The 23,755-nt window shown below is 38.1% G+C and overlaps 1 protein-coding gene across 1 annotated transcript in view; it reads right to left on the bottom strand.

Annotated features, from left to right (window-relative positions):
• COL4A3 (collagen type IV alpha 3 chain) overlaps positions 1-23,755 on the bottom strand; it is a 55,292-nt gene that overhangs the window by 19,131 nt on the left and 12,406 nt on the right. The window contains exons 3-30 of the mRNA XM_036388946.1: positions 22,288-22,377; positions 21,103-21,147; positions 20,745-20,807; positions 19,976-20,029; positions 19,134-19,160; positions 18,843-18,920; positions 17,911-17,973; positions 17,395-17,430; positions 17,241-17,282; positions 15,783-15,860; positions 14,306-14,368; positions 14,005-14,061; positions 12,294-12,338; positions 10,834-10,887; positions 10,411-10,452; positions 9,805-9,892; positions 9,410-9,445; positions 8,925-9,089; positions 8,635-8,727; positions 7,833-7,928; positions 7,414-7,484; positions 6,034-6,222; positions 4,980-5,148; positions 3,726-3,818; positions 3,141-3,245; positions 2,209-2,306; positions 956-1,106; positions 721-834 (exon numbers count right to left, since the gene is read on the bottom strand). Of these exons, the coding sequence (XP_036244839.1) occupies positions 721-834; positions 956-1,106; positions 2,209-2,306; positions 3,141-3,245; positions 3,726-3,818; positions 4,980-5,148; positions 6,034-6,222; positions 7,414-7,484; positions 7,833-7,928; positions 8,635-8,727; positions 8,925-9,089; positions 9,410-9,445; positions 9,805-9,892; positions 10,411-10,452; positions 10,834-10,887; positions 12,294-12,338; positions 14,005-14,061; positions 14,306-14,368; positions 15,783-15,860; positions 17,241-17,282; positions 17,395-17,430; positions 17,911-17,973; positions 18,843-18,920; positions 19,134-19,160; positions 19,976-20,029; positions 20,745-20,807; positions 21,103-21,147; positions 22,288-22,377 (2,305 nt within the window). The remainder of the gene's footprint in view (positions 1-720; positions 835-955; positions 1,107-2,208; positions 2,307-3,140; positions 3,246-3,725; positions 3,819-4,979; positions 5,149-6,033; positions 6,223-7,413; positions 7,485-7,832; positions 7,929-8,634; positions 8,728-8,924; positions 9,090-9,409; positions 9,446-9,804; positions 9,893-10,410; positions 10,453-10,833; positions 10,888-12,293; positions 12,339-14,004; positions 14,062-14,305; positions 14,369-15,782; positions 15,861-17,240; positions 17,283-17,394; positions 17,431-17,910; positions 17,974-18,842; positions 18,921-19,133; positions 19,161-19,975; positions 20,030-20,744; positions 20,808-21,102; positions 21,148-22,287; positions 22,378-23,755) is intronic.

The raw sequence follows: 23,755 nt of genomic DNA, 5'->3' as shown, positions 1-23,755 counted from the left end.
CTATCTTTACATCATAAGCATGAAACTCTCCTTGAACTCTGCCTGTTTGAGGCTAAACGTGAGATCTGTAAGGCAACAAATACATTCAGAAAATCTTGTAAGGGCTGTAGGGTGGGATTTTTGAAAAGAATTTTAAAAAACTGAGAGTAGACAAATCTGTTCTTTCCCAGAAAAAGAAGAAAAACTCAAATATGAAAACCCCATCAACTTTGCATTCATTCCTTATAAAATTTTATTTTTTAAAATCCTTTTGAGATCATATATAGGAGAAGGAATGTGTTATATATCTCAGTTTTGTTTTTTTTAAAAGAAAAACATATGCAGTACAGGCAGGTACTTTTGGGCACCCTAAATTCTTTTCCTACCTAGTTGAGCTCTTCCTTTCACTTATTTCTTTATCAATCCCATTGCACCACAGGATCTAAGTTCAGTCCCACAGGGGAGATGTGTCTGAAATATCTATCCCTTTTCCTAGGAATTTGGAACAGTTTGTGATTACTTATACTGTCCAATGGCATCTGGATCTTAATCCCTCTTCATCAGTGCATGTGCTTCCTCCCATCTACAGAAAGAGCATCTTTTAAATGAATTCATATTTTCTTGCATAGTATTCCATAACCAATATCCAGAAACAACTTCAGCTCCCTAGGGCCATTGGAAGGCAGAAACAAAGCCCAGACTCACCCAGTCAAATGGCATTTTTGGGTCAGAAAGTCCTACCTGGTGGGCCTATAGCTCCCTGGCCACCTGGCAAACCTGGCAGGCCAATAAGACATTCAGCAGGTCTCCCTGGAAAACCCGGGTCTCCAGGAGCTCCAGGTGAGCCACGATCTCCTAAAAGACATGAGAGTGGGTTCACAGCCAAATTAAGTTTTAGGCTTTCAGTGAACCTTGTTTGACTTGATTTTCCTTAAAATAACATGCTGTGCTCCCTGAGCTTCTCTGGCAATATTACCTCTTAGGCCATCATCACCATTATGCCCAGGATGCCCTGGTAGGCCTGGGAGTCCTGGAAGTCCAACTTCACCTTTTGAGCCAGGACTGCCGAGACCTCCTGGTGAACCCATTCTTCCTGGCTCTCCAGGAATAATCATGCCTGGCTCACCCTGCAACACAGAGAGAAATATAAACATTGAGATGCCTTCTGCAGCTGTGAATGGCTTTGAACATCTATCTGATAGTGGGGGTGAAGTTTGTGCAAATATAACTATTCCTTTATTTTTATATAATAAAAATTATATTTATATCAAATTATTTATTTGAATGATCAAGGTTGGCACCCAGATATGCCTCAGGACACTCAATCAGTTGTTGGGGTTTTTTCAAATCATTCTTCTGAACATTGTTGCCCATGAAGACTGCTTTTATCACAAATGTCCCAAGCGCATTCCCTGACTGGAAACTTTGAATTAGTAGGTTTTTTCAGCTGACTGAACTGCTGGTTGTTTTGAGTACCAGCAAATCAATATGTTCATAAAGCAGATCCGTAGATATGAGCTTATACCAATCACTAATGATATACTTAGACCACAGAGGCCACTTCACATCCAGATGTTCTGTTGCATCAAGTACAGATTAAAAAAAAAAAAAAATTCACAACCTCAACTGCCTTCCTTTGTCATGTCAGAAAAACACACAAAAGAATGACATACTGGTACAAACAGACAAAGAAATGCCATATGTTCAAATAATTTAGATGTGAATATTTTGTTCAAAACTTGAATTCTAATTACAGATTAGTCAAGAATCAGTAGATTAGCTTCTGTTAATCAGCAAGAATGGGTGCAGTATTACCTCCAACCTTCTTTCTTCATGCTTCAATTTAACAGAGCATTTGTTTAAATGAGATACATACTTGCTTGTCAATTACCTCCATCAAATATATGCTTAATTGGATTTCTGAACAGGCATCTTTTCTGCAGCTGTGGCCTTAATTTTTTTGCTTTAAGCAATGCAATATCCTCCTTGTGGTCTGAAAGCTGAAGTAGGAAAACATCCCAAACACTTGGAATTCTGAAATCTTGTATTTGGATCAAAAATTTTGGCTTGAGCCTCTTTTTATAGAAAGAATTTAATTTCATAGTTTGTGCATGATTAGTCAAAACTGAAGGAATTCCCCTATTCCTTACAATTGCTAATTTATTTCCTCAGTATAAAATTGAATGAATGGGACCTATGGAAAAGCTTGTGCTGTATTTCTAACCAAACCTTTTGTCCTGGTTGTCCTAGGTTTCCAGCTCGGCCCGGATCTCCAATCTTTCCTTCACAACCTGGTGGCCCTCTGCCTCCTGCAAGTCCTTTATCTCCTGCAAAAGGAATTAAATGGCAGTACAGATGCTTTATTTTACAAAAGAGTCCTTGCATGTGTGCAGTTATGAGCCTCTGACACTAATGCAGCTTACATGAGCTGAAGGGAGGATCTTGATTTCAGCGCTAATGTGACACATGACATCTTGTTCCTTACATAGTCACTCAAAATTGACTGAAACACTGCTTGTTAATTCACTGACTTGAAGCATGTCACCATTTTTTTTTCCAAGTGAAGGCATTCTGATGTTAGTTCCCTGCTTTTCTCTTTAGCAAGCAGCTTGGTACAAGTTTAAGTATCTGAGCTTTTTTTGTTAACTCATGTCCTTACAGGATTATGAGAATTTCCCAGTATTTCTAAGGTTCAAGGAGAGTTATAACTATCCATGAGGAATGGCTAAATTTAAAGTATTGAAAATGCTTTATATTACCTGCATATTAGGCCAGATATTGCATTGTACATAACCAAAATTGATTAAAAATAAAGTATTTTGGAACTTATACACCTCTGTCTCTGTAACACATATCCAGGTAAAGAGAATCCATTTGAATAAAGTATAGCACTCAGATGAGATAGCTGCACCTGTTTGGACAATATTCCAGCAAGCATCAATGTCTTTAAAAGTATTTCCCTACTGTCAGCTTTAATACTTCATACTCTGAAATACCTCAAAATATTTCAAACTTGCCATTTCTAAGACTTAAGGCAGTAAATTACAAGACTGCTAAAAAGACATATCTGTTTGTTAATTGATTTTCTTTTTTTAACTTGCTAATTATTTTAAAGTGTACTTAAAAAAAAAAAAAAATTAAGATCGAAAAGAGTATTTTACCTTTCGGACCTGGGTTCCCAGGAAACCCAAGCCCTGGAAAGCCTGTGTCACCTGTTGGTCCTGAATGTCCTGGATCACCTGGCTGACCTCTTGCTCCAACCCTACCTGCCCAAAGAAAAGATAATTCACAGTTTATTTATTACCAGAGAACATCAACTTGTGTGTGTTATGTGTGTTATAATTTACCATTATTAATAAGGACACAGCTGTAGATTATATTAGAATTTAGACACTATTTCTCCACTGCAGGTTTTCACAGTTCAAGTGCTCATTGCATTCACAGTGTCAAAGCATTTGAGTCTGTGAGTTAAGTTTTAATGCAATCTGGCCAAATTCCAGACTTCTAGAGACAGCTACATGCAGACATGAATCTTCCACTCTTGAAAGGTTCCAAACACACTTTATAGGGGTGAAACTTGAAACAGAAGCAACTATAAAAACAAACTACCATAAAACTGTAAAAAAACTTCCTGTGCTGTTCAGGACAGTTTTAAGGACTATTGTTCTACAAAACCCAAGCAAAGATGCCTTACAGTTAACCAGTCTCTGGTTTTAATTGTTTCACTGATTTAGTGCTGCACTCACCAGGCACTCCTGGGGGTCCAGGTAAACCATGTGGTCCTTGAGGTCCTGGCAATGCAGGTAATGGAGCTGCCCTACTGGTCTCTCCTTTCAGACCTTCAGCAAATACATTATAAAATATTACAAATGCATATAGTTTGGTAATCCCAAGCATTTAAAAATATGAGTGATCCATCTACTCAGCTAAAAATGTAGTTGCCTACAGTTGCCATATTTCTGAAACTCCAATGGATTTTTGAAAAGCCTTCACATGCTGACTTCATTAAGTAAAATCTTTTTATTGACACCTGCAGGCTTCCTCTCAGCCCTCCTGCAGTCTAGGGGAGATGCAGAAAAAGAAGCACAAAGCCACCAGGAAAGCGATACAACTGACAAGTGCTTAAATATTCAACTCCATGTCATAAAGGCTCAATGGGCATTATCTTTAAGCAAACTCAGCCACTCAGCTGAGTTCTTCCACTGGTAAGTTTTCAGCACTCAAAAATTATTATGCCCTTCACATTTAACCTGCTGACTTAGATTACACTAATGGTGAGGACTGTCTGGATACATCATTAGTTATTGTTTCCTCAGAGAGGTCAGTCAAGCACTAGAACACATTGCCTACAGATAAAGTGCTGTCTCTGCCCTTTGAGGTTTTCAAGGACTAACTGGATAATGCCTTCAGTAAATTGGTCTGATCTCAGAGCTGTCCCTTTGCTGAGGTGAAGTTCAGACTGAACAAAGTCCTTCAAACCTAAATTATCTTATCATCCCAAGACTTTTCTACCATCTTCAGTGGAGCCCAAAGTGGGGACAGTGTTCTAGAAGTCCCATGGCAAGGAGCGGTTTCCCATGATTCACATTCAAAGCAGCCTTGGGTGAGGGCTGGTTCCAAGGAAGAAACTGTGGAGCAAGCCATGTCTTGGCAGTTTTGTGTTCCCCTTGGGATGCCTTTCACAGCTGCAGTGTGCCTGGAGCTCTGGACTTTGTGGTTTTTGGAATGCTAACCCTAGGTATAAGCCTAATCCTAGGTAAGGGAGTAAAAGGCATATGGTGGTGAGGCTGGTGGCAAGTTGAAATGGGGAGGGAGCCATGTTGTGGCTGGTCTTTGCTCCCCTTGGTATGTGTTTTTAGCTGCAGTGTCTGGAGCTCTGGGTTTTTGTAGCTGTGTTCCCAAATTAGTAAATAATTTCTTTGATTTCAATCTATCTCTCCAATTTTAATCTAGTACTCCCTAACATAGGTAAAATGCAGTAAAATAGCAAAGTTACTAACCTGCTTCTCCAGGTAATCCAGGTGGTCCAGGTATTCCTTTAGAGCCTTTAAAACCTCTTACTCCTTGTGGTCCATAACCTGCCAGTCCAGGAAGCCCCATTTCTCCAGGAAGCCCAATTCCACCAGGCAATCCAGGTAGTCCTCTATCTCCTTTTGATCCAGCCAATCCCTAATGGTTAGACATGTATACCAAGAATTACTTGCTTTCCACACCAGCTTTCTTAACAAAATTCCTATTTTTCTGACTATAATCTTGTATTATTTTACTAACAGTGTCACTCTGATAATTTCAGAAAAAAAAATCCTCTCATTTACTTGTGATTAAACGAATATAATTTTGAATATCAATGGTTACAAGAGAGATGGCTAATAAGAGTGAAATACTACAAATAAATACAATTGCCTGACTTTTTTCCAATCACTGTGTTGTTGCACCGTACACTTTTCTTCTGTTCTAAAACACATTTAGCAAAAATCCAAACCCACATCAGCTCTGCTTCTCCTTGAATTCTGTGGATTCACATTTAGAGACATTTATATCTGAATCATGTTAACAGTTTCTCAGCCAACATAACACAACAATAATTATTAGGGTTTTTTCTGCTGAACTCTTTCCTAACAATTCTAGTTTTATGGTCAGTTCTCACTGAGGATTAATCCATAAAGACTGAACAGGAAATACTTGAATTATTAAGCATTATAAGTAGTCAGGAAAATGCTTTTTAGAAAGATTTTATCCATCATTGAAATCCAACAAAATGCTCAAATATCAATATCCAAACTAAAATCTCACTAGACTGCTGAGGTTTTTCAGCAATTTGTACCTATACCGGCCTCATCTCTCTCTGGTATTACATCAGAATATTTCCTCTCATTCTTTCATATATTGGTATTTTTCATATATTGGTATATTTATATTGGTTGTTAGAGTTGAGGACAGTACCCTCAGTCAGGTAGGGGATATTCAGCTGGAATAAACAGATTGTCATACAAAATAAAATACAGACTTAGGTTTCCATGACTTCCATATTAATTGCAAAAAGTGCATACCCACCTCTTCACCTTTAGAACCTTTGGATCCTTTAGAGCCAGGTCTTCCCAGAAATCCACTTGAACCTCTTCTTCCTTTTTCTCCCCTGGCTCCTGGATCTCCTTGCTCACCTTTTGGCCCTTCCGGATGTACATATCTTGGTTCACCTTTTGATCCTTTACGACCTTGATCTCCTCTAAAACCTGGAGGGCCCTAGGATGGAGTTGTCAAAAGAATTTCAGTGCTAGATGTATGACATCTGTTTTCAAGTTTTCTTTTTTTTTCTAGAATTAAATACCTCAGAGGGGTTCTCCCAATTCTAGTTTTTATGCTCTGTGATAGCATACTTCAATAAATAGGGTTTTGGGGGTTCTTGTCTTTTCTTTTTCTCCTGCTTTTACTTCTTTTGACAAGACTACCATTTCATTTATGCTACTACAAACAGGAATAATGTAGTATAATTGAATGAGTAAAACCACAGCACAAAAAGGACTTTAGTGCTGCACTCACTAGAGATTTCTCTTCCACATTGGAATATTTCCCCAGGGACACTCTGAATGTCATAGTTGCCTCTGCTCATAGTTAACTTCCCTCTCTTCCTTCTCTCCCCCACAGGTTACAAAGTGGGTACACTATCCCAGCTGAAAGCACACTGGGCTCAAGTGATCTTGGGCTCATGAGCTCTGAGGGGGTTTCTGGCAAAGCATGCTAGCAGACTCATTCTGCATCTGTACAGCAACCACCACAATGAATACTTGTGCATGATTTTTTTTCTTGGACAGCACTGGCTGTACTTTCCCATAAATAATTACTACTATAGGCACAAGTTAGCACAACCAAATGACGTGTGCGGCAGCAAGTGGCAGACTTCCCTCTTCATAACCCTTCCCTGAAGGGAGTGTCTTTTGCACCCCTGAAGAGGGTATGATGAGAAGCAAGTTTCTCTGCACAGCTGGGGCTTTAGCAACTCCTGAGTATGCAGAAAACAAGAGAAGTAAGAAGTCTGACAAAGATGACAGCACACAAAAATCCATATATGCTTTACAGCCACTGCCATGACTATTGAATTACATAAAGGAATAGAAAGTAACTATAGACTACCCATACCAGACAGAACAAGCAGCCTCAGCACCATGAAATGCAGCACAGGTTAATTACACAGGTATTTATTTACCTGCCTCACTGCCTGGGCTAACTTGCTGCACTGAGCAACCAGGCTCATATAAAGCTGTGTGAGCCATACATCACATTCTCAGCCTTGCCTCCCATGCTGACACATTCATTACTACAGGAAAAAAACCTGTTGAGATCACCCAGTATGACACTGCACATAGCACTAGCCATGAGGTTTCTCTGAAATAATTATTGTGGGATCTGAATGTTAATCTGAAAAGCCAGTCTTACTTGAGCCCCTGGAAGCCCTGGTGTTCCTGGAGAACCTGGAGAACCTTTCGGACCTGTTGTTCCTTCTCTACCTGCAAAAGAATCAGTATATTTTGTAAAGAAAAATGAAAACAAGGACATGGATTTTGACAAGCTCCAATAACTGCACCCACTATTCAATGTTTCTATTGTTACATTGACTACTCATCATAGACTGAACTGGCTTGAGGCTGCACCTAAAGCCTATCAGCACTTTGAGTTCCCATCTTTTAGGGCTTGTGCTCATGTCAGCAGAGCGAGCTGCCCCAGGATCTCACACTCACCACCACCTCAGGGTTAGTTCAAGGACTGCAGGCTGCAGACATGCCCACACCTGATTCTCATGTTAAAAACAAAATCATTTGTACTCCTACTATCCTGTTAGGAACAAGATAATTTACCAGGCATGCCATCCTGACCACGAGGCCCAGGAGAACCAGGAAGACCAGGCATTCCCGGAATGTAGCTACAATCAGTACACACACGAGCATCATCACCTAGAATGAAAATAAATCATTAGTTGCTCCACAGCAAATAATTTTCAAGGTTAACTTATGTGCTACTTACTTTGTTATAGCTAACACTTCTTGGCCAGGAGTGGTAGAATCATGGCCTTAATTTTGTTGGAAGATCACTTCTAACACAGTACTAAATTACCTGTGGTCAGAAAGTCAATCAGAACTGACCGCAATTAATTCAAGGGACAAACATTTGGTTTAAATTTCTTGATTTTTTCAAGTCAAATTTTAGCAAACAATTTGGATATAGTCACTTTACTCATAAGCCAGATTCTAAGAGTATGGAAAGGACATATGCTTCCAAGTAACAGAGCTCTGCAACACTCAGGGTCATTCTAATGACAAGCAAAGGGCAAAGAGATTCAGCAGCTCCTGTGGGTGGAAGTTGCAGCATCTTTCAGAGATGAAATGTCAGCAAGAACATAACAAAGCTCTACCAGTCTGTAGTAACTGCTTCCAGTGAAGACAGTTCTGTACAACTGTGCAGCACTGGCACATCACTGCTCTTTCAGTTGATGTAAGGGGAGGAAGACATCTCACTATCCCTAATGAATGATCTTAAAACTCTGAAGTCAGAAAATTATTTGAAAGGTAAATTAAATTTTAAAAAAATCTAATGAGAATCCATGAGGATTACTAGATTGTACCTACTTCTACTTCTGAGTGACAGTTATCTGAAACTGACCTCTCATGCCAGTATCTCCTGGAGGTCCTGGAGGTCCTGTACACCCTGGCTCTCCAGGAAGTCCTGGCAGGCCAGTTCCAAATGTTACTCTACCTGTTAATGAAATGAGCATGGCACCATTACATCACAGATTATTCAAGACAATTCTCTACTTGCTAAGGGAGAAAAAAGTTGCAGAGATGAGCTCGAAACAGTATTCTGATCCCTATGGGTCCCTTCCAACTTGAGATACTCAACAATTCATTTAAAAGAGAGAGCTACCTGGAAAAAACACCTGCAATTAGAAGTACCTGGTTCTCCTGGAGGACCTGGCAATCCAACAGAACCAGGCCTGCCAGTAATACCAGGCAGTCCTGGAGGGCCTACTATACACAAGCCAGTCTGTCCTCTCTCTCCTTTTGTTCCTTTTGGCCCAGGAAATCCTGGGGGACCTCTCATACCAGGTCTTGACACACCTAACCAAAGGGGAAAAAATAAAAAAAACAGAGTTAAAGAAGAAATGGCAGTTTAAAGCAAAGTACTCTATAGAATGAGTGACAGACAAACACACCAAGTTCGTGTTACAAATATTTTTTATCTTGAAATATATTAATTCAAGTGAGAATCTACAAACATTTTAAAATTATCTTTACCTGACTACTTGACCCACCAAAGCTCTTGGATGACAATTTTTTAGCACTTAGAAATATTTTTAAAGTCACCTGAAATTAACATTTGACAAAGCTGATTCAGTGTAACAGAGAGGAATAACAATGTATTTTATTATTGCAAATACCTGGTCTTCCAGCAGCTCCAGGAGGACCCTGTGGCCCTGCAAAAGCAAGGTATTAAAAACTTGAGTTAAACCACTCTATCCTTTACAAAGTCACTGTTCAATAGCATTGAATACAAACTTTTATCCTTTGCATTTTAAGCTTAAAATTTAAAATAAGAATCTGGTTTTGCTTGAGTAGGCATCTACCACTCATGCAACTATTGCATACTGGCAATTATTTTTAAGGGTAAATAATGTTAAAAATCAGTCTCAGGATACATTTCAAGTCAGCAATTACATGTGAGTCTAGGAAATATTCTTGTAAAGGCAGAAGGGCTGCTGAAGATGTAGTCTGCAATAAGCTCTTTGAGTAGACTGTTTTTACTAGAAAATTGTAATCTTGATATCCCACTCACCAGGCATGCCACGTTGACCTTTTGGTCCTGGAGGTCCAGGGGGTCCCTCATCCCCTTTTTCACCAACCACATAATCATAATACTCCGTCTCAAGAGAAAGGTGGCAAGAAAAGAAAGAGTTGCAGGAATTAAGAGAGAAGCACAGTACCTCAAACTGAACACTTGATTAAAGCAATGTTTTGATCTCATTCTAATTTTGATGTTCTGACACCACAAGATCTTACTGATTACAACCAACCAGAAACAAAATCAAAATTGTTATTACCAGCAGTGTTTTTTTAGTACTCTGTCAATATCACAAACACTTCAGCTTTTTATAAAGCTATTTCTCCTGAACAATTTAGGCAGAAGGTTTCTATTAGGTGCACATGGGGCCTTTAGGAAAGCCAGCAGGGAGACAGCATGACTAGACAGGGAAACAGTACTCCTACCAACTTGCTTTCTTGAAAAAGTGTTCTAAGGATTTTAACTTTAAGGCCCCCTGTTCTGGAAGTGGTTAGAAATTAGAGCATCACAGGACATCCATTATTGCCTCATGCAAACAATTTGGATTTTTCTTATTATAAGGTTTTAGAAAAATGATATATGAAGGTAATTTATACTTACTTGACCACAAGCTCCAGGTGGACCAGGGTTTCCTTTCATCCCCTTCATCAGAGAACAGAGATAGGGTTTTTTTATTAAAAACAATATATGGAATAACATTTACCCACTGTTACTTCAGTACATTGCTCAAAACTTTAAAGAAAAACAACTGTTCCTGACCAGTCTGTCACCACCCTGTCTCTGTTCCTTACAAAGCTATTCAGCTGCATACACCAAAACCTACAGGACTCATCAGCAGACAGATGGACACCAGTTCAAACACATGGTTTGTTACAGCTGATCCATTCCCTATTCCATGATACCCTTACTTGTCATCCCTTAGGCCAAGTGAGACATATTATATACACAGTGATAAATAATAACCTCCAAACATACCCTAACTATTGCATCCTCAAAAGCAATAACAAAACAATTGGACAATACCTTGGCTCCTTGCCTTCCAGCCAGTCCTGGCTTGCCCTGTTCACCCTTTTGTCCCTGCAGGTGATAGTACACAATTTTATAAGGATATAATCTTATCATTTTATAATCTTTTAGCACTGACAACAGGAAGATGTAAAATGTAAAGCTTTCATCTTTCATGGTGATGGCAAAGTGAGTGCAATTTGCTCAGGAGAAGAAACTGCAGTGAAAGACCCAGTTTGAGGTACAGCTCCACGTCTGTAGGAAAAGCTGCAAGTGCCCCATCCAAACCTGCATTTATTACAGCACACTAACAGTCCCAAGGGAAGCTGCTCTGCATGGCACAAGTGTAGGAGTCTCTGATCTGTTCTCCCTTTGCAAATTATTTCTGAAGGGGAAAAACTGAGCACAATGCAAGACTCCCACTCTATACCCTCCCCCCAGAACTCGCTCAGTCTGTGGGATGGTGCTGACCTCAAGAGGTATCAGCAGCACCAGGAGGGACAACAGTGCAGACTAAGGCTCTCTGCAAGTGAATAAAGGCAAGGGAGAGGGACTTCTTGGAGACTCGTGCAGTTGAATGAACTACTAGTGAGTAAAGCTGAAATGGGAACAGAGCAATGCCACAATTTTCTTTTTGTTAGCTGAGGCAGTAGAGCTTTGTGGTCTGTCATTCAGTATTCTTTGTCAGACTGGAATGTGTTTAGACTTCCTGTGAAGGTCATTTTAGCATGACAAAGATGATGTTATAGTAAGATACATGTGCAATGGACTATTCTGGCAGTAAGAATTTTGATAAGATATTTAAAAGGTCACTGCAACTCTTATGATGTTGTGAAAGTAGAGCTGAAGTAAAAAAGAACGGATACTTTACCAATTGAATACAGTATTTCAAACACATTTGAACAATTCTAACTTTTAAATTACTACACAAATTAGACTATATTGCTTCTAAAATGGCATATTTTAAGAATTATATGTTGACAAAATTACAGTCTAATAGCTATCAGTCATCTTGTTCCAGGCCAACACAGCCACGACCCTGACAATAACTTTTCTTTGTAAAACAATGTCTTTGATCTTAGTGATTAAAAACTATTCATTTCTCTTCTCAATTTATGTTAAAGGGAAGGTATAACTCTTGCAAAAATTTCAATGTGACTAACCAGAAAAAACTTGGTAAAATTTTGGTTAACTTGGAGTGTGTTTCAAACTCATTAGACAGTCAGCAGCAAGCAACAGGTCTTTTTATTTGACATAGAAGCAACGACATCTATGAACAGAGCCTCTTTCTCCTGCACATAAATCTGTGAGGACATGGTGTGCTCCAAGGCCAGCTGCATGAAGGACATGTTTCAGTGTATGCAAATCCACATTTTGAAACACATTCCACAATGAGAGAAAAGCTGTGACAGGAAGACAGAATTGTTATAAATAGATGACTATCGCTTAGAAAACATTTAGAAAACTTCCTTCATTACCGGTAAGCCAGGTGGACCTGGGGGACCTTCTTTTCCAGGCTTCCCCTACAAAGGAAAAATGTAAAATAAACAATTTAAAGTGAGGATATTACATTCAAAGAGCATAGCAACTCGATACTGTGCACATAACTGTAAAAAGCCATTAAGGTTATTTTAAAGTGTTCATTGATCATAACTAAAGTTCATAAAACTCTACAAAACAGGTTCTCCTGTGGAGGATTATTTGTGCCAGACTCCAGCAGTACAAAGTGCCAGGCAAGTACAGAAAGCTTGGTGCAAAATCAGGTTCTTGCAGAAACAAGGCAAATGATAAAAGAAATAGAGCAGCAGGCAGCCCTTCCCCCATGGTGAGCTTGAAAGGACACTGAAGGAAAACTCTCTGAACCCCATTTCCTATATGGGACAACTTGAGGAGAAATTACTTAATGAAAAGGAATAGGGACTTCAAAGGTATCTGAAGCAGGGCAGTAGATGGAAAAGTGAAAACAGAAGGAGGCAGCATGCCAGAGGTATCTGCTGCTTTCCATGGCCCATTTGGGAGTGTCTGCTGGGGTCCTGTATCTTGTGTGGCAACAAGAAACAATTGCTTGAGCAATTCATAACAAAATAAGGAGACAAAGGGAAGGGAGGCAAAATACTACATGGCAGGACAAGGCTTTTGCAAGCAGAAGAATGTGAAAGAAACACAGAAGATGGAGGATTAATAACACATATTGGATAGCAAGAACTTCTAGAACTTTACACTAGTAACACAAATGGAAATTTTCATTGTGTATAGGAATAATAAAAATAACACTCAAGTTTCTCTCTAACACCATCATTGTTATAGCACCATACAACTGAAGAAAGAACAATCCTTAGGTAGTACCAGGGTCTTGTCTTGCTATCTTTTCTTGTGGAAGAAAATGTATTGCAACCACAAAAAGTAGGAGAAAAGTTTCAAAAAAGTTGTGGACTGAATGAAATATTTAATTTGAAAATTATTTTTCTTATTATTGCTTTCATAATGTATTCAAAATCTGTATTCAGAAACTGTTGCAAAGCATTTTGATTTTTTTTTTTACTATTTTAGGGCTCTCCCCTGATTATTTATCATTAAGTTGATATGAATTAGTAGTTTTAGTTACTAAGACCCTGTTTTTGTCATTGATTATTTTTTATCTCAAAGTTTGAAAAGCATTTGAATGAAGGTAATAGCTTTCCTTTAACTATCTTCCAAAAAAAGATAAAATCAGGTAAATTGTATTTAATATGAATGTTTTTTAAATAAATATTTTTTCATATACTATGCTGTTAAGGAAGTAACTCTTAGGCAACTTCCTTCATATCTCCACACAGCTGCTGTTTGAACAATACTAATTTAAGTCTGCTGCCTTAAGTAAACATGGTGCTTTCTCTTCTACTTATACCTTTGTATTACAAAGCCAGTACATGTCTAGCAGAGCACTCTTTTACTAAGTTTTAACAGCAGAACCTTTATACCAAAAAAAAAAAAAGAAGCAGACTCACAATTAACTGACCCTCAGTCCAAGTACTCCTGTAAGTACAGTCACTTGACTTCCAGCTCTTGTCTAGTTTACTGCAGGAAAGAGCTTTTGAATCTAAGCAAATTTGCTCTGAGTAGCAGCAAGACAAAAACTGGACAGCAACAGTAGTTCAAAACTGTTTTCCACAAAGGACTAACACAAATGTATTCAATGTTTGCACACACCTGTGCTCCTGGCTCTCCTCGGTCACCCTTTTCGCTTTGGGAATCACCAACCGGCCCCTGGAACAAAACTACACTGAGGATACTCATGTTCTGAAATTCACATTTTCTAAGTTAAATAGATATTTTATAATTTTTATACAGTTGGAATGCTATTAATAGGTATTTTATTCTATTCATTAGTTCTATTCTTGTCACTAAAGGTGGAAATAATTAGTGTAAATACTGCCCTGTAAAGAATAGCATTTACTAGGTGATGCTGCCTGAACATCTGGATTTAAGGGATTTACTTTTGTTCACTTACTGTAAACCCCATTGGCCCTGGGAGTCCTCTTGATCCTTTTTCTCCTTTTTCTCCTTTCAAGTCCTATTACACAGAAAAGAAGAGCTTACTGTGGTGCCTTGGATTTTTCCATGCTTACCATTTCAGTCTGGTTCTACAAATAGGAAATCCTTCTGTCACCAGCAAGATTCTTTGAGCAGAGATGGTTCTACTCAAATGAATAAGCAGAAACTTCATATGAATGCTCCTCCCTAAGTCTGTGATGTTTGAAAAAGAAACTGTTTCTGCACATTTCAGAATAGAGCTAGGAAAAACAACCTACCTGTGATTGCATGCAAAAGAACTACAGTAAATATTCCCACAAATGGCAACAAGAAACAAACTCAAATAAACCTTAGTTGCTTCACTGGAGCTAGAGTTACTTCCAGACATAGTTGTAGTGGCTACCTACAGCATCCTTGTCTCTGTGGGTGCAAGATTAGATTATACTACAGTGTAGCACCACTGGGCCACATCCTAAAGTCACTGTCAAGCCAAATTTCATTGTTTAACTATTACCTCCTTAGATTCATGTGCCAAACTATTTATGGAAGGAGTTTTGAGAAGTTTCTAAACAATAATGCCCAATGTTGCTGAAAACTTGCCATTACCTCATGATAAGCCACCACAGCTGTGACTGGAAAGTGCTCCAGGTGCTCTGTATTTGATCTAAACAGGGAGAGCTGGTGTGCCTAAAAGCTGAACCTTGCTTCTGAATCTTTCTTTTCCCTCCTCAATTCAGTCTTGATGTAAACCTCACTTTTATTTCAGCATATAATGGAGAGGGACTTTGGCTGACTCCATAGATTAGATGCAAATTCCATAAGAAAAATGGAATCAAGAACACATAGAAGACTTGTCCTGTTAATATTTGAATACTTATAATTCTGTCAGCTACTGCTGTTTAATTTCTATATAAGGCCACAATGCAAAAATTTTAATTCATAAAGCAATATTTAAAGCTGAATCAGACTATTTCCTTCCATATGTCATTCAACACTTTTCATGATTACTCAGGTTTCAGTGAAAATAACGAGAAAACAACTACAAAATGTACATGAACATGTTGTAAGCTTTTGTGAAACTCTGGTGGCTCAGAGTCTGACAGTCTCAGTGCCAAGGCCCAGAGGTCAGTGCAGCTGTGGCTTTGATAGCCATTCAGAACATCCATGTAGATTTGGTGAAGCAGAAGTGATTTACCCTTCATGTACTCAGATTTCCAGCAGATGGGGTACTGGTAAGCAAGAGGCATTTCACTGGCATGTGCAGATGTGCACATAGGCTCAGCCAAGCTGGCTCCACACAGACACTCTGAATTTAGAATCTAACTAAACAAGTCTGAAAAACGTTAGGATGGGTAAAAGGAAATGTTATCAGAGCAGTGAAGATGAAAATGTCCTCTCAAAGTAGAACCTAGTCAGATGTCTTATCTGAATGTGATGTTTAACAATTTCACTACCGTCATGTTGTCTGGTCCAGTTAACGTCACAATAACAGTTCCTGGGGGCCCAGGGGGTCCAGTTAACCCAGTGTCACCCTTGAAAGAAAAAGAAAAATAGAGCAAATCACAAGCAGTGTGTTTTTGTTATTTCAAATTACTACTACTATACTTTTGATATCATGAAAATTCTTCTGTCATTATACTCAGCCAAACATTCCGTTAACTCTTACCTTTGTTTGCCATTTTCATTCCAGTAAAAAAAGACATGTGGAAGACTTAACCTTTCCCTAGCTGATTAATACAAAAAATGAATATGCTGATATTTCTTAAAGCTCCTGGAAACAAATTAAATTTTTAATCCTATTTATTTGGTACAAAACTATTTTGAATCAAGCAAAAATATCTCCTTGACTACAATATTTGTCTCTATTTATGTCAATCAGTAAATTACGTGAACTGTCTTTGGTGACATCCCCCAGACTGCAGTCTGGGTATTCCAGGGAGATCACAGATTCATGGAGCTAACAGACAAAACAAGCTTCCATGTGTCCTTCACAGACAACCTAAGTAGTGAAGTGCACCTTTTAGTTAAGAATCTTTGAGAACTGGCAAAGTCCTCAGTGTGATCTTTCTTGTGGATCTCATCAAAACAATATCCCCAATTTTCAGTGATTTTAAGCCAGGAAGGCTTTTGCATAAATTTGCAGCAGAACAGTAAAGAATGTGTCACTCCTTCATAAGGAAGTAAGATGTCCCATGGTTACATGAGCTACTGCTAATGAATAACCAGGTTTACAGGCTTTTTTTTTCCCCCCCAGGAAACTCCTAGCACATTCCTGATGGTGATTACAATGTTAAAACTGAGTCTGTGCAGGTCAGTTAGCATAATTGTGACATGTCCTAATCTCTTGCAAGAATATTCAGATTAACTGTAGTAGTCCTGCAACTGCAGGCTGGCTGCTGAGAGACAATGCAGGCATTTGTAATAATTCCTGGCTTAATGTCAATTACATGGAATACAAAGTAAGTACATGAAAGACAAGTTATCCAATTTTTATTCAAAACCTGGGGGTTTTGCTTGCATCACAAGGGCTGACACTGAAAATACACTGGACAGAACTTGTGAGATTACAAATGCTACATATTTACCCCTGTTTATCTGCTTAGATAAGCATTTAGGAACACTACACAAAGTACATATATTAATTTAATGCTATGTGCTAATAAATATTAATTACTGGCTTCTCTTCAGTGTCTAATCTTTTGTCTAGACATTTATCTCATTGGCTCTTATGTGAAAACATTTTGACCTTAGGGAACATTGCCATGTTTTCATTTTTCAACAAAAGACTCCCACATATATACTGAAAATTTGCATTTTACAGGACTTCCCCAAGCATTTCACCATAGCAAATCAGAAAATGCAGAAAACAGAAACAAAACTTATAAAATGTTTAAAGCTTCTTATGAAATTACCTTCCTTCCTTTGGCTCCTATTACTTTCAGTCCCATAAGACCCTGAAAAAAAATCCCCAAATGTTATTTTTTTAAATTTTACAAACACTTAAACATGGGTTGATTCATGTTACACATAACAGAAGTTTTCATTTTTTTACCAATCTGAGACTACCTTAGGTCCAGGAGGTCCTGGTTTTCCTGGCATGCCCTACAAAACACACAAAAAAATCCTCAGCTAAAAACTTACAATCTTCTAAGTCTCTGATATAGGTGTTTTGAAGTATCCAACTTCCACAGAACTTCTATCCCATTTTTACTCCCCTCCACCTTTACAACTGCAAGCCATTGTCAGCGGGTGACAGATTGTTTACACAGTATAGTTGCAAACATATGCATCTCTCAATGTTATGCATATTAGTGTTTAAAGCGAATTAATAGATAGTTATTTGAAAATTAAAATTTATGCCTACATGGACAAGGTATGCTTCTGAAAATATAGAAATTATCATGCATAAAAATAATCAAAAGAAACTGAAAAAAAATCAGATGTGTGCAGAAAAACACAGTTTTTACATACACCTGTCTAGATCTCAAATAAGTCTGGGAGAATCAAGTACTTGTATCTGTGTAATTCCGTAGGGTTTAGGGACAATCACAGGTTAAAGTAACAAGTGAAACAAATTCATACTAATGGTCCTGGAGGGCCCTGTGGTCCAAGTTCCCCAGGATATCCTTGAGCACCCTGGGCACCCTGCATATTAAAAAAGAAACAGGAATCAATCTCATGGCAAGATTATGAGCAAAATACAACACCAAATTCAATGAAGTGAATGAGAAACAGAGGAGCAGCTCTGCTTCTGAATTTCCTTCTCCTGTCTCAGGGAAACACAGAAGTATAATTCTTCCTCACTGTTTCATTATTTGGCATATGTTTTGAAACACGAGAAAACATCTGTTCTAAAACTAAACTACTCAAGTGAGGATGTAAGCAAGTCCTCTAAGAAATGTGGACTCATAATCCATATGGCCTATTAATGCCTCTAATAAGCTTTCAATCCTTCAAATATTCTATGCAATAAATCCTATACTTTAAAGTTTTTTCAAAGAAATGGAAAATAGAAAATAAAAATATTTATTTTAATTTAATGCTCTCTGTTTATTCCAATAGTTAGAAGAAATGTCATTTCCCCTGAAAATGTTCATTCTTGAAATATGGACCAGTCTTTGCTTTGTTAGTACTCTAGAAGTTGAGCTGGTCTATCCTGTTCAGTCTTCAATGGGAATTTTAGCAGTTGGACTTGATGGCCATTATAGGTCCCTCCCAGCTGAGCTATTCTATTCTATATGCGTAGGGGTAAACTCATAGATCTGTGACCAGTTTTCCTCCCTACCTGAAGTACTGTTTTACTGCAATCTGACTGGCCTGCAAACTGACTGATTTTGGTTTAGAAATCAATGACACAATTGTAAAAAACACTGTTTCTATATTAAGTAAATACACTTAAGTCATGTAAAATACCAAACAATTGTAATATATACTCATGTTATATAGAAAGTGCTTATACATATAACTGTATATTTTTATACGTATCTATCTCAGCACCCATTATTTTGAGTTACCTGGAGACCAGGCATTCCTGGTAATCCAGGATCACCTTTTGCACCATACTCTTGGCTATATCCCTCTGCAGGGTACCCCTGGACAATTAGATAAAAAGAAACATAAAAAGTTATGCTGCAGAACTCTGTAGTGCAACAAATCTTCTAATACAGTTTGTAGGGAAATAAGCAACATCAGAAGTGCATAATGATGGAAACTGTCTACTATGGATAGTTCTACTATTAAAAAAGATACACACAAATTGTTGATAACCAATAAATATTTCATGTCACATCTTGCAAAAAACTGACCTTCTCTCCTTTGATACCAGCAACTCCCTAGGAAGAAGAACAATCAAATTGAAACAGAAAAATAAAAGTGCTGAAATAACACACTTTAAACAGTGTCTAAGCTTTGTGCTCTTCAGATGATTTATTTTCATGAAGAAGGTACATAGTCAGGTTCATGTTTACTGGGCCAGACTTCAATTTAAGAAGAATGACTATTTTTAAACAATATGCCCTATCTCACAGGTACAACTCTATAACTGAAGGCAGAACAGCTTTGACACCTGAAATTAATAAATGAATAAACAAAATCAGCAAAGCTGGTAAAATAAAGATCATATTTATAAGTTAGTAGATTTGAAGCCACTAGAACTTAAAAAGACAGCATTTCTTTTCCATTTGTTTAAAAGTTTCTCTTTCAAACACATTTCTACAGTGAAAAAAAACCCAAATCCTGGGATCAGAGCAGTGTACCCAGAGTGAGAAGTTCTGGGTTTGATTCCTGGTTCTTAACAACTTAATTAAGCCATTATTTCCTCAAAGATACTTAGGCATGAACTGAAACTGCAATCTATTAAATATATCTTGAACACTTTTAGGGGTAAATTTTCATGAGTATCCCATGAGAACTAACTCCAGTCAATGAATTTCATGCAGTCACTAGCTAAGAAGTTGAGGCCCAACATGTAGACAATAAGGTATTACTTTTAACTTTGTTCTCTTTATCACACAGTTTTCATACTAATAAAATGGGGATACCTATATAGTTCAACTGTTGTCAGCATGAGCTACCATGAGGCTTTATTCTCCTTCAGGGACTGGCTTTGTGTGGTGGGAATGCACACAATCATGAATTTCACACTTACTGGAAGGCCTGGAGCACCTCTTCGACCTGGAGGACCTGGAAATCCTTGGTCACCCTGAAAGTAGTAAGAGTAACTGTTAATGCATTTTATGGTTTATTATTTGGCCTGATTTTGTCAAATGATCACAGAAGTTTTCTATGCTATCACAACTAAGTGCACTGTGAGTTCATGACCACTGTATTTTGCTAGAAGAGGATTTTTCTTGCATTTTATGCAGCTTGACTTCTACCCTAGACTGTTCAGATTAGTTCACAGTTTCACTAGAAATCAGTGATTTTCTGTAATAGGGATTATTCTGACTCCTTTCAGAATGCTCATAGAGCAAAGAAAACCTGGTAAATCTGTTACTTAACACTGAGCCTTTTCACTTAATTACTTTCAGGATTTATGAATTGCCAACTGCAAGCTAGATACTGGCAAAATAAAAATGGATTAGCTATCTTCTTTATAACCCATTGCAACAAAAGGAGACATTGGACAAAAGTGATTAGGTCTCCTGGATTTAATGAAAAAAGTATTATCTGTCAAAATATCAAATGTTATTCTTATCTTTTAGCCAAGGCCATTAGAATGTATTATTGAAGTATTTATTTTGCACAAAAAAGTAGCACTTTTCCTTTCTCTGGTCCCATGACACAAGTTTTTCTAGCTGATAAAGTCACAAAGCAAAACAAATCAAAGTTGTAGATTGGGGGAAATTTAGATCACTTTTTCTCCATTCCCATGCACAGCCAAATGCAATCTCCAGAACACTCAGCTTGGTTTGTACCTTTGTGCCATTGCATCCTGGAACACCTGGGAGCCCAGGAGGACCAACAGTTCCTGGTTCACCCTAAAAGAAGCACGAAAATTGACACAAGCTTTGTTTTTGTACGTTCATATTGCCTTTCAGAAACACTGAAAGAGTTTATGTTGGAGCAATGTTTCACAAGACTTGACAGATTACAATGTGCTCTTAAATCATTACAATGACTAAGAATTGCTGATGCCAAGATTTTTATCTCTAGGCCAATTGACAGAGACAATGCTGATGTTGAGACTAGAGTGAGCACATTGAGCTGAGGGTAATTGTGCACAAAAGACTGAAGTAAGAGAGAAATGGTTAAATCAGTTTCATTTCTACTTACGGGAAGGCCTGGAGGACCTGAAAATCCAGGTATTCCTGGGACTCCCTAATGATATTAAACCAGAGAAGTAATATTATGAATATTAAAGAAAAGCTCATTAGGCAATTTTTCTTTGATTACAGTCATATTAAGAATGAATGCAAGTATGATTCTATTAAAAGATCATTACTTCCTTAGCTCTTCTGACTGTGAACCGAGCATAATGGTTACACACAGGTAACACACACTGGTTTTGTCCACAAGGAAAAATCCCAAACAACTCTTTGTGGTATTCTAGTCTGAATTTTTCACTGCATAGCCAAATATTAAATACATACAGCAACAACCTTGGAGGTACGGTGCAGCAAAAAAGGGCAAGAGTTCTAGAAATAAATAATACTAGTATATACACTGTGTCATAAATTTTAACCATACGTTGAAATCAGACATAATGTATTGCTTTTATTTTCACAAATTATTGAACCAAGTTGGCAACTACCATGACATCTAATACATGAAAGTTTGTTTAAAATACAAACACTTACTCGGATACCTTTGGGTCCAACTAAGCCTGTAAGCCCTGGAGAACCCTAGATCAAAAATGGAAACTCATGTTTTTTGGTACATTTCAATTGAGAAAGAGCACATAAATGTCAACAGGACATGCAATATTTTCAATATCAATACCAATATGTGCACACAAAGTCAGCTATATAAATAAATAAAGCCATTCCATACTGCAGGCAACCAGGTATTTCCTAAACAGGCCAAGATCTATCTTAAAAAACATGTTTCCCTTCAAATTTTCTTAAATATATTTTTCATATTTGCCTCATTAGTAGCTTGTTTGCTTTCTTTTCTGCAACAAATGTCAAGATGTTAATTGATACAAAGACAAAAATTGAGGTATGCTGCAAAAATCTGTCTAGGCCTATGTTCATTGTCTCTGGCAGTTTAGTCCAGCTGCTTTAGCACTGGCCAATGGACAACTGACAACAAAGCCCATGGTCATATCAGCTCTACTCTGATGCAGTAAAAATGACCCTTGCAGCTGATGACCAAACAACATCTCTACCAAATGGGAAGCTCTAAAACAGGTTTTGGTGTGGTTTTGTAAAACAGAATAGTCTACACAGCCATAGCTAACTTTGACTGTCAAGCACAGTAGTTTCTCTGTGTGTATCTCTGTCTCACATACATACCTACCTTTGGTCCCTGTGGCCCTGGAGGCCCTTCTGGACCAGGAAAGCCTCTTTGACCAGGTGGACCTGGAACACCAGGAAAGCCTTTTTCACCCTGTAAACATTAAAATAATTAAACTCTTCAAATATCCATGAATTCTCCTTTTGATAGCTTATTTCTGAGGCATTCATTACTTTCAGTACCCCTTGGCTTTCTGCTGCTGTGGCAGATCCACTGCCCTTGTTAACACTGACCTGTTTTTGTGGTCCATCTCTGGGCTGCCTTGGCCCCACAGCACCACATGCTTGTAAGTATGGCTGAATTGTCAGAGCACAAGATAGTACTCAGGATTTTGTAGAGTATAGAAGTTAGCTGACAGCATTAAAAGTTTACGAAAGCAGCTGATATGTATTCCTTATTAATATTTCTGTATTATGTTTAGCAACAAAAATTGAGAGACTTAATGGCTGCTTGTCACAGCATGTGCCACAGCACACACTGCAGTTGAGACAGCCACAATACACCAGAAAGCTCAACCCATACAGCGCAACACCACACCATTTCAGAAGGCTGCAAGAGTCAGCCCTCCTTGTTCTTTAGCCCAGCCTTTTATCCCCTCCTGTTGATGCCCTGCACCTGTGTGCCCTCTGCTCCCTTTGGTGGTTGGGCAGTGCCCCTGGGCACTCCATGGCTCATTGCTGTCAGTGCTGCTCACAGCTGTGCCCGTTGGGGATGAGGCTTGGCCAGCCCCATCCCAATCACCACAAACTGTGTGCCTACAGTTTCTGCTGTAAACCAAATCAGTTCCAAACCATCAATTTCTCTTCATGAAAACCAAGGAAGAAAACAGTGGGAGTCAAATACAACAAAACCATTCAGACAGACTAAAACCCCCTTTCTTTACATGACAAATATCTTAAATTTTTCTGAATCTAATCAAATTACTTTTTCACTTTTTTTTTTTTAAGATCAAATTCAAATAAATAAACTAAAGGAAACACAATTGAAGGTATGGAAACAGAATACAGAAGACCAAGCTAGAGTGAAAGGGGCATTTTCAGTTTTTTAGTTAAATATAGAAGATGCAAGTCTTAATTTGGTTTAAATGATATGTTTCAAGCCTGGAAGCTCATGGAAAAGGTGTTTCAGCCCTTCAGACAGCAGCAATTGAGTATGCTCTTTTTTACATCAGTGAAGAGCTGCTGGTTCAAGACATCACAGCATGACATGGGAGAGACAGAATGGGATTATCAGTTCTCTCAGAGCCAATTTTCCTATTGCTTTATACAAAATTATACAAAGAAAGCATGTGAAATTTTGCTGCGACAAAGTTTGATTGTTCTATTTGATGTACAAGACAGAAGCCAAGAGATGTCTCTGGGAAGCCAAAATATTCTGGCTTTTCCCTGTACCAATTCTCACTCTTCAAAATCCCACAAACTCACCAGATTTTAAATAGCTTCTGAATGAAATAAAAATTTTAAAAATAGTA

Source organism: Molothrus ater, chromosome 10 (genome assembly GCF_012460135.2).
Source record: "Molothrus ater isolate BHLD 08-10-18 breed brown headed cowbird chromosome 10, BPBGC_Mater_1.1, whole genome shotgun sequence".
In the NCBI taxonomy this organism is placed as follows: Eukaryota; Metazoa; Chordata; class Aves; order Passeriformes; family Icteridae; genus Molothrus; species Molothrus ater.
The sequence above is the reverse complement of the archived record's forward strand: the minus strand, read 5'-3'. Positions and strand labels throughout refer to the sequence as shown.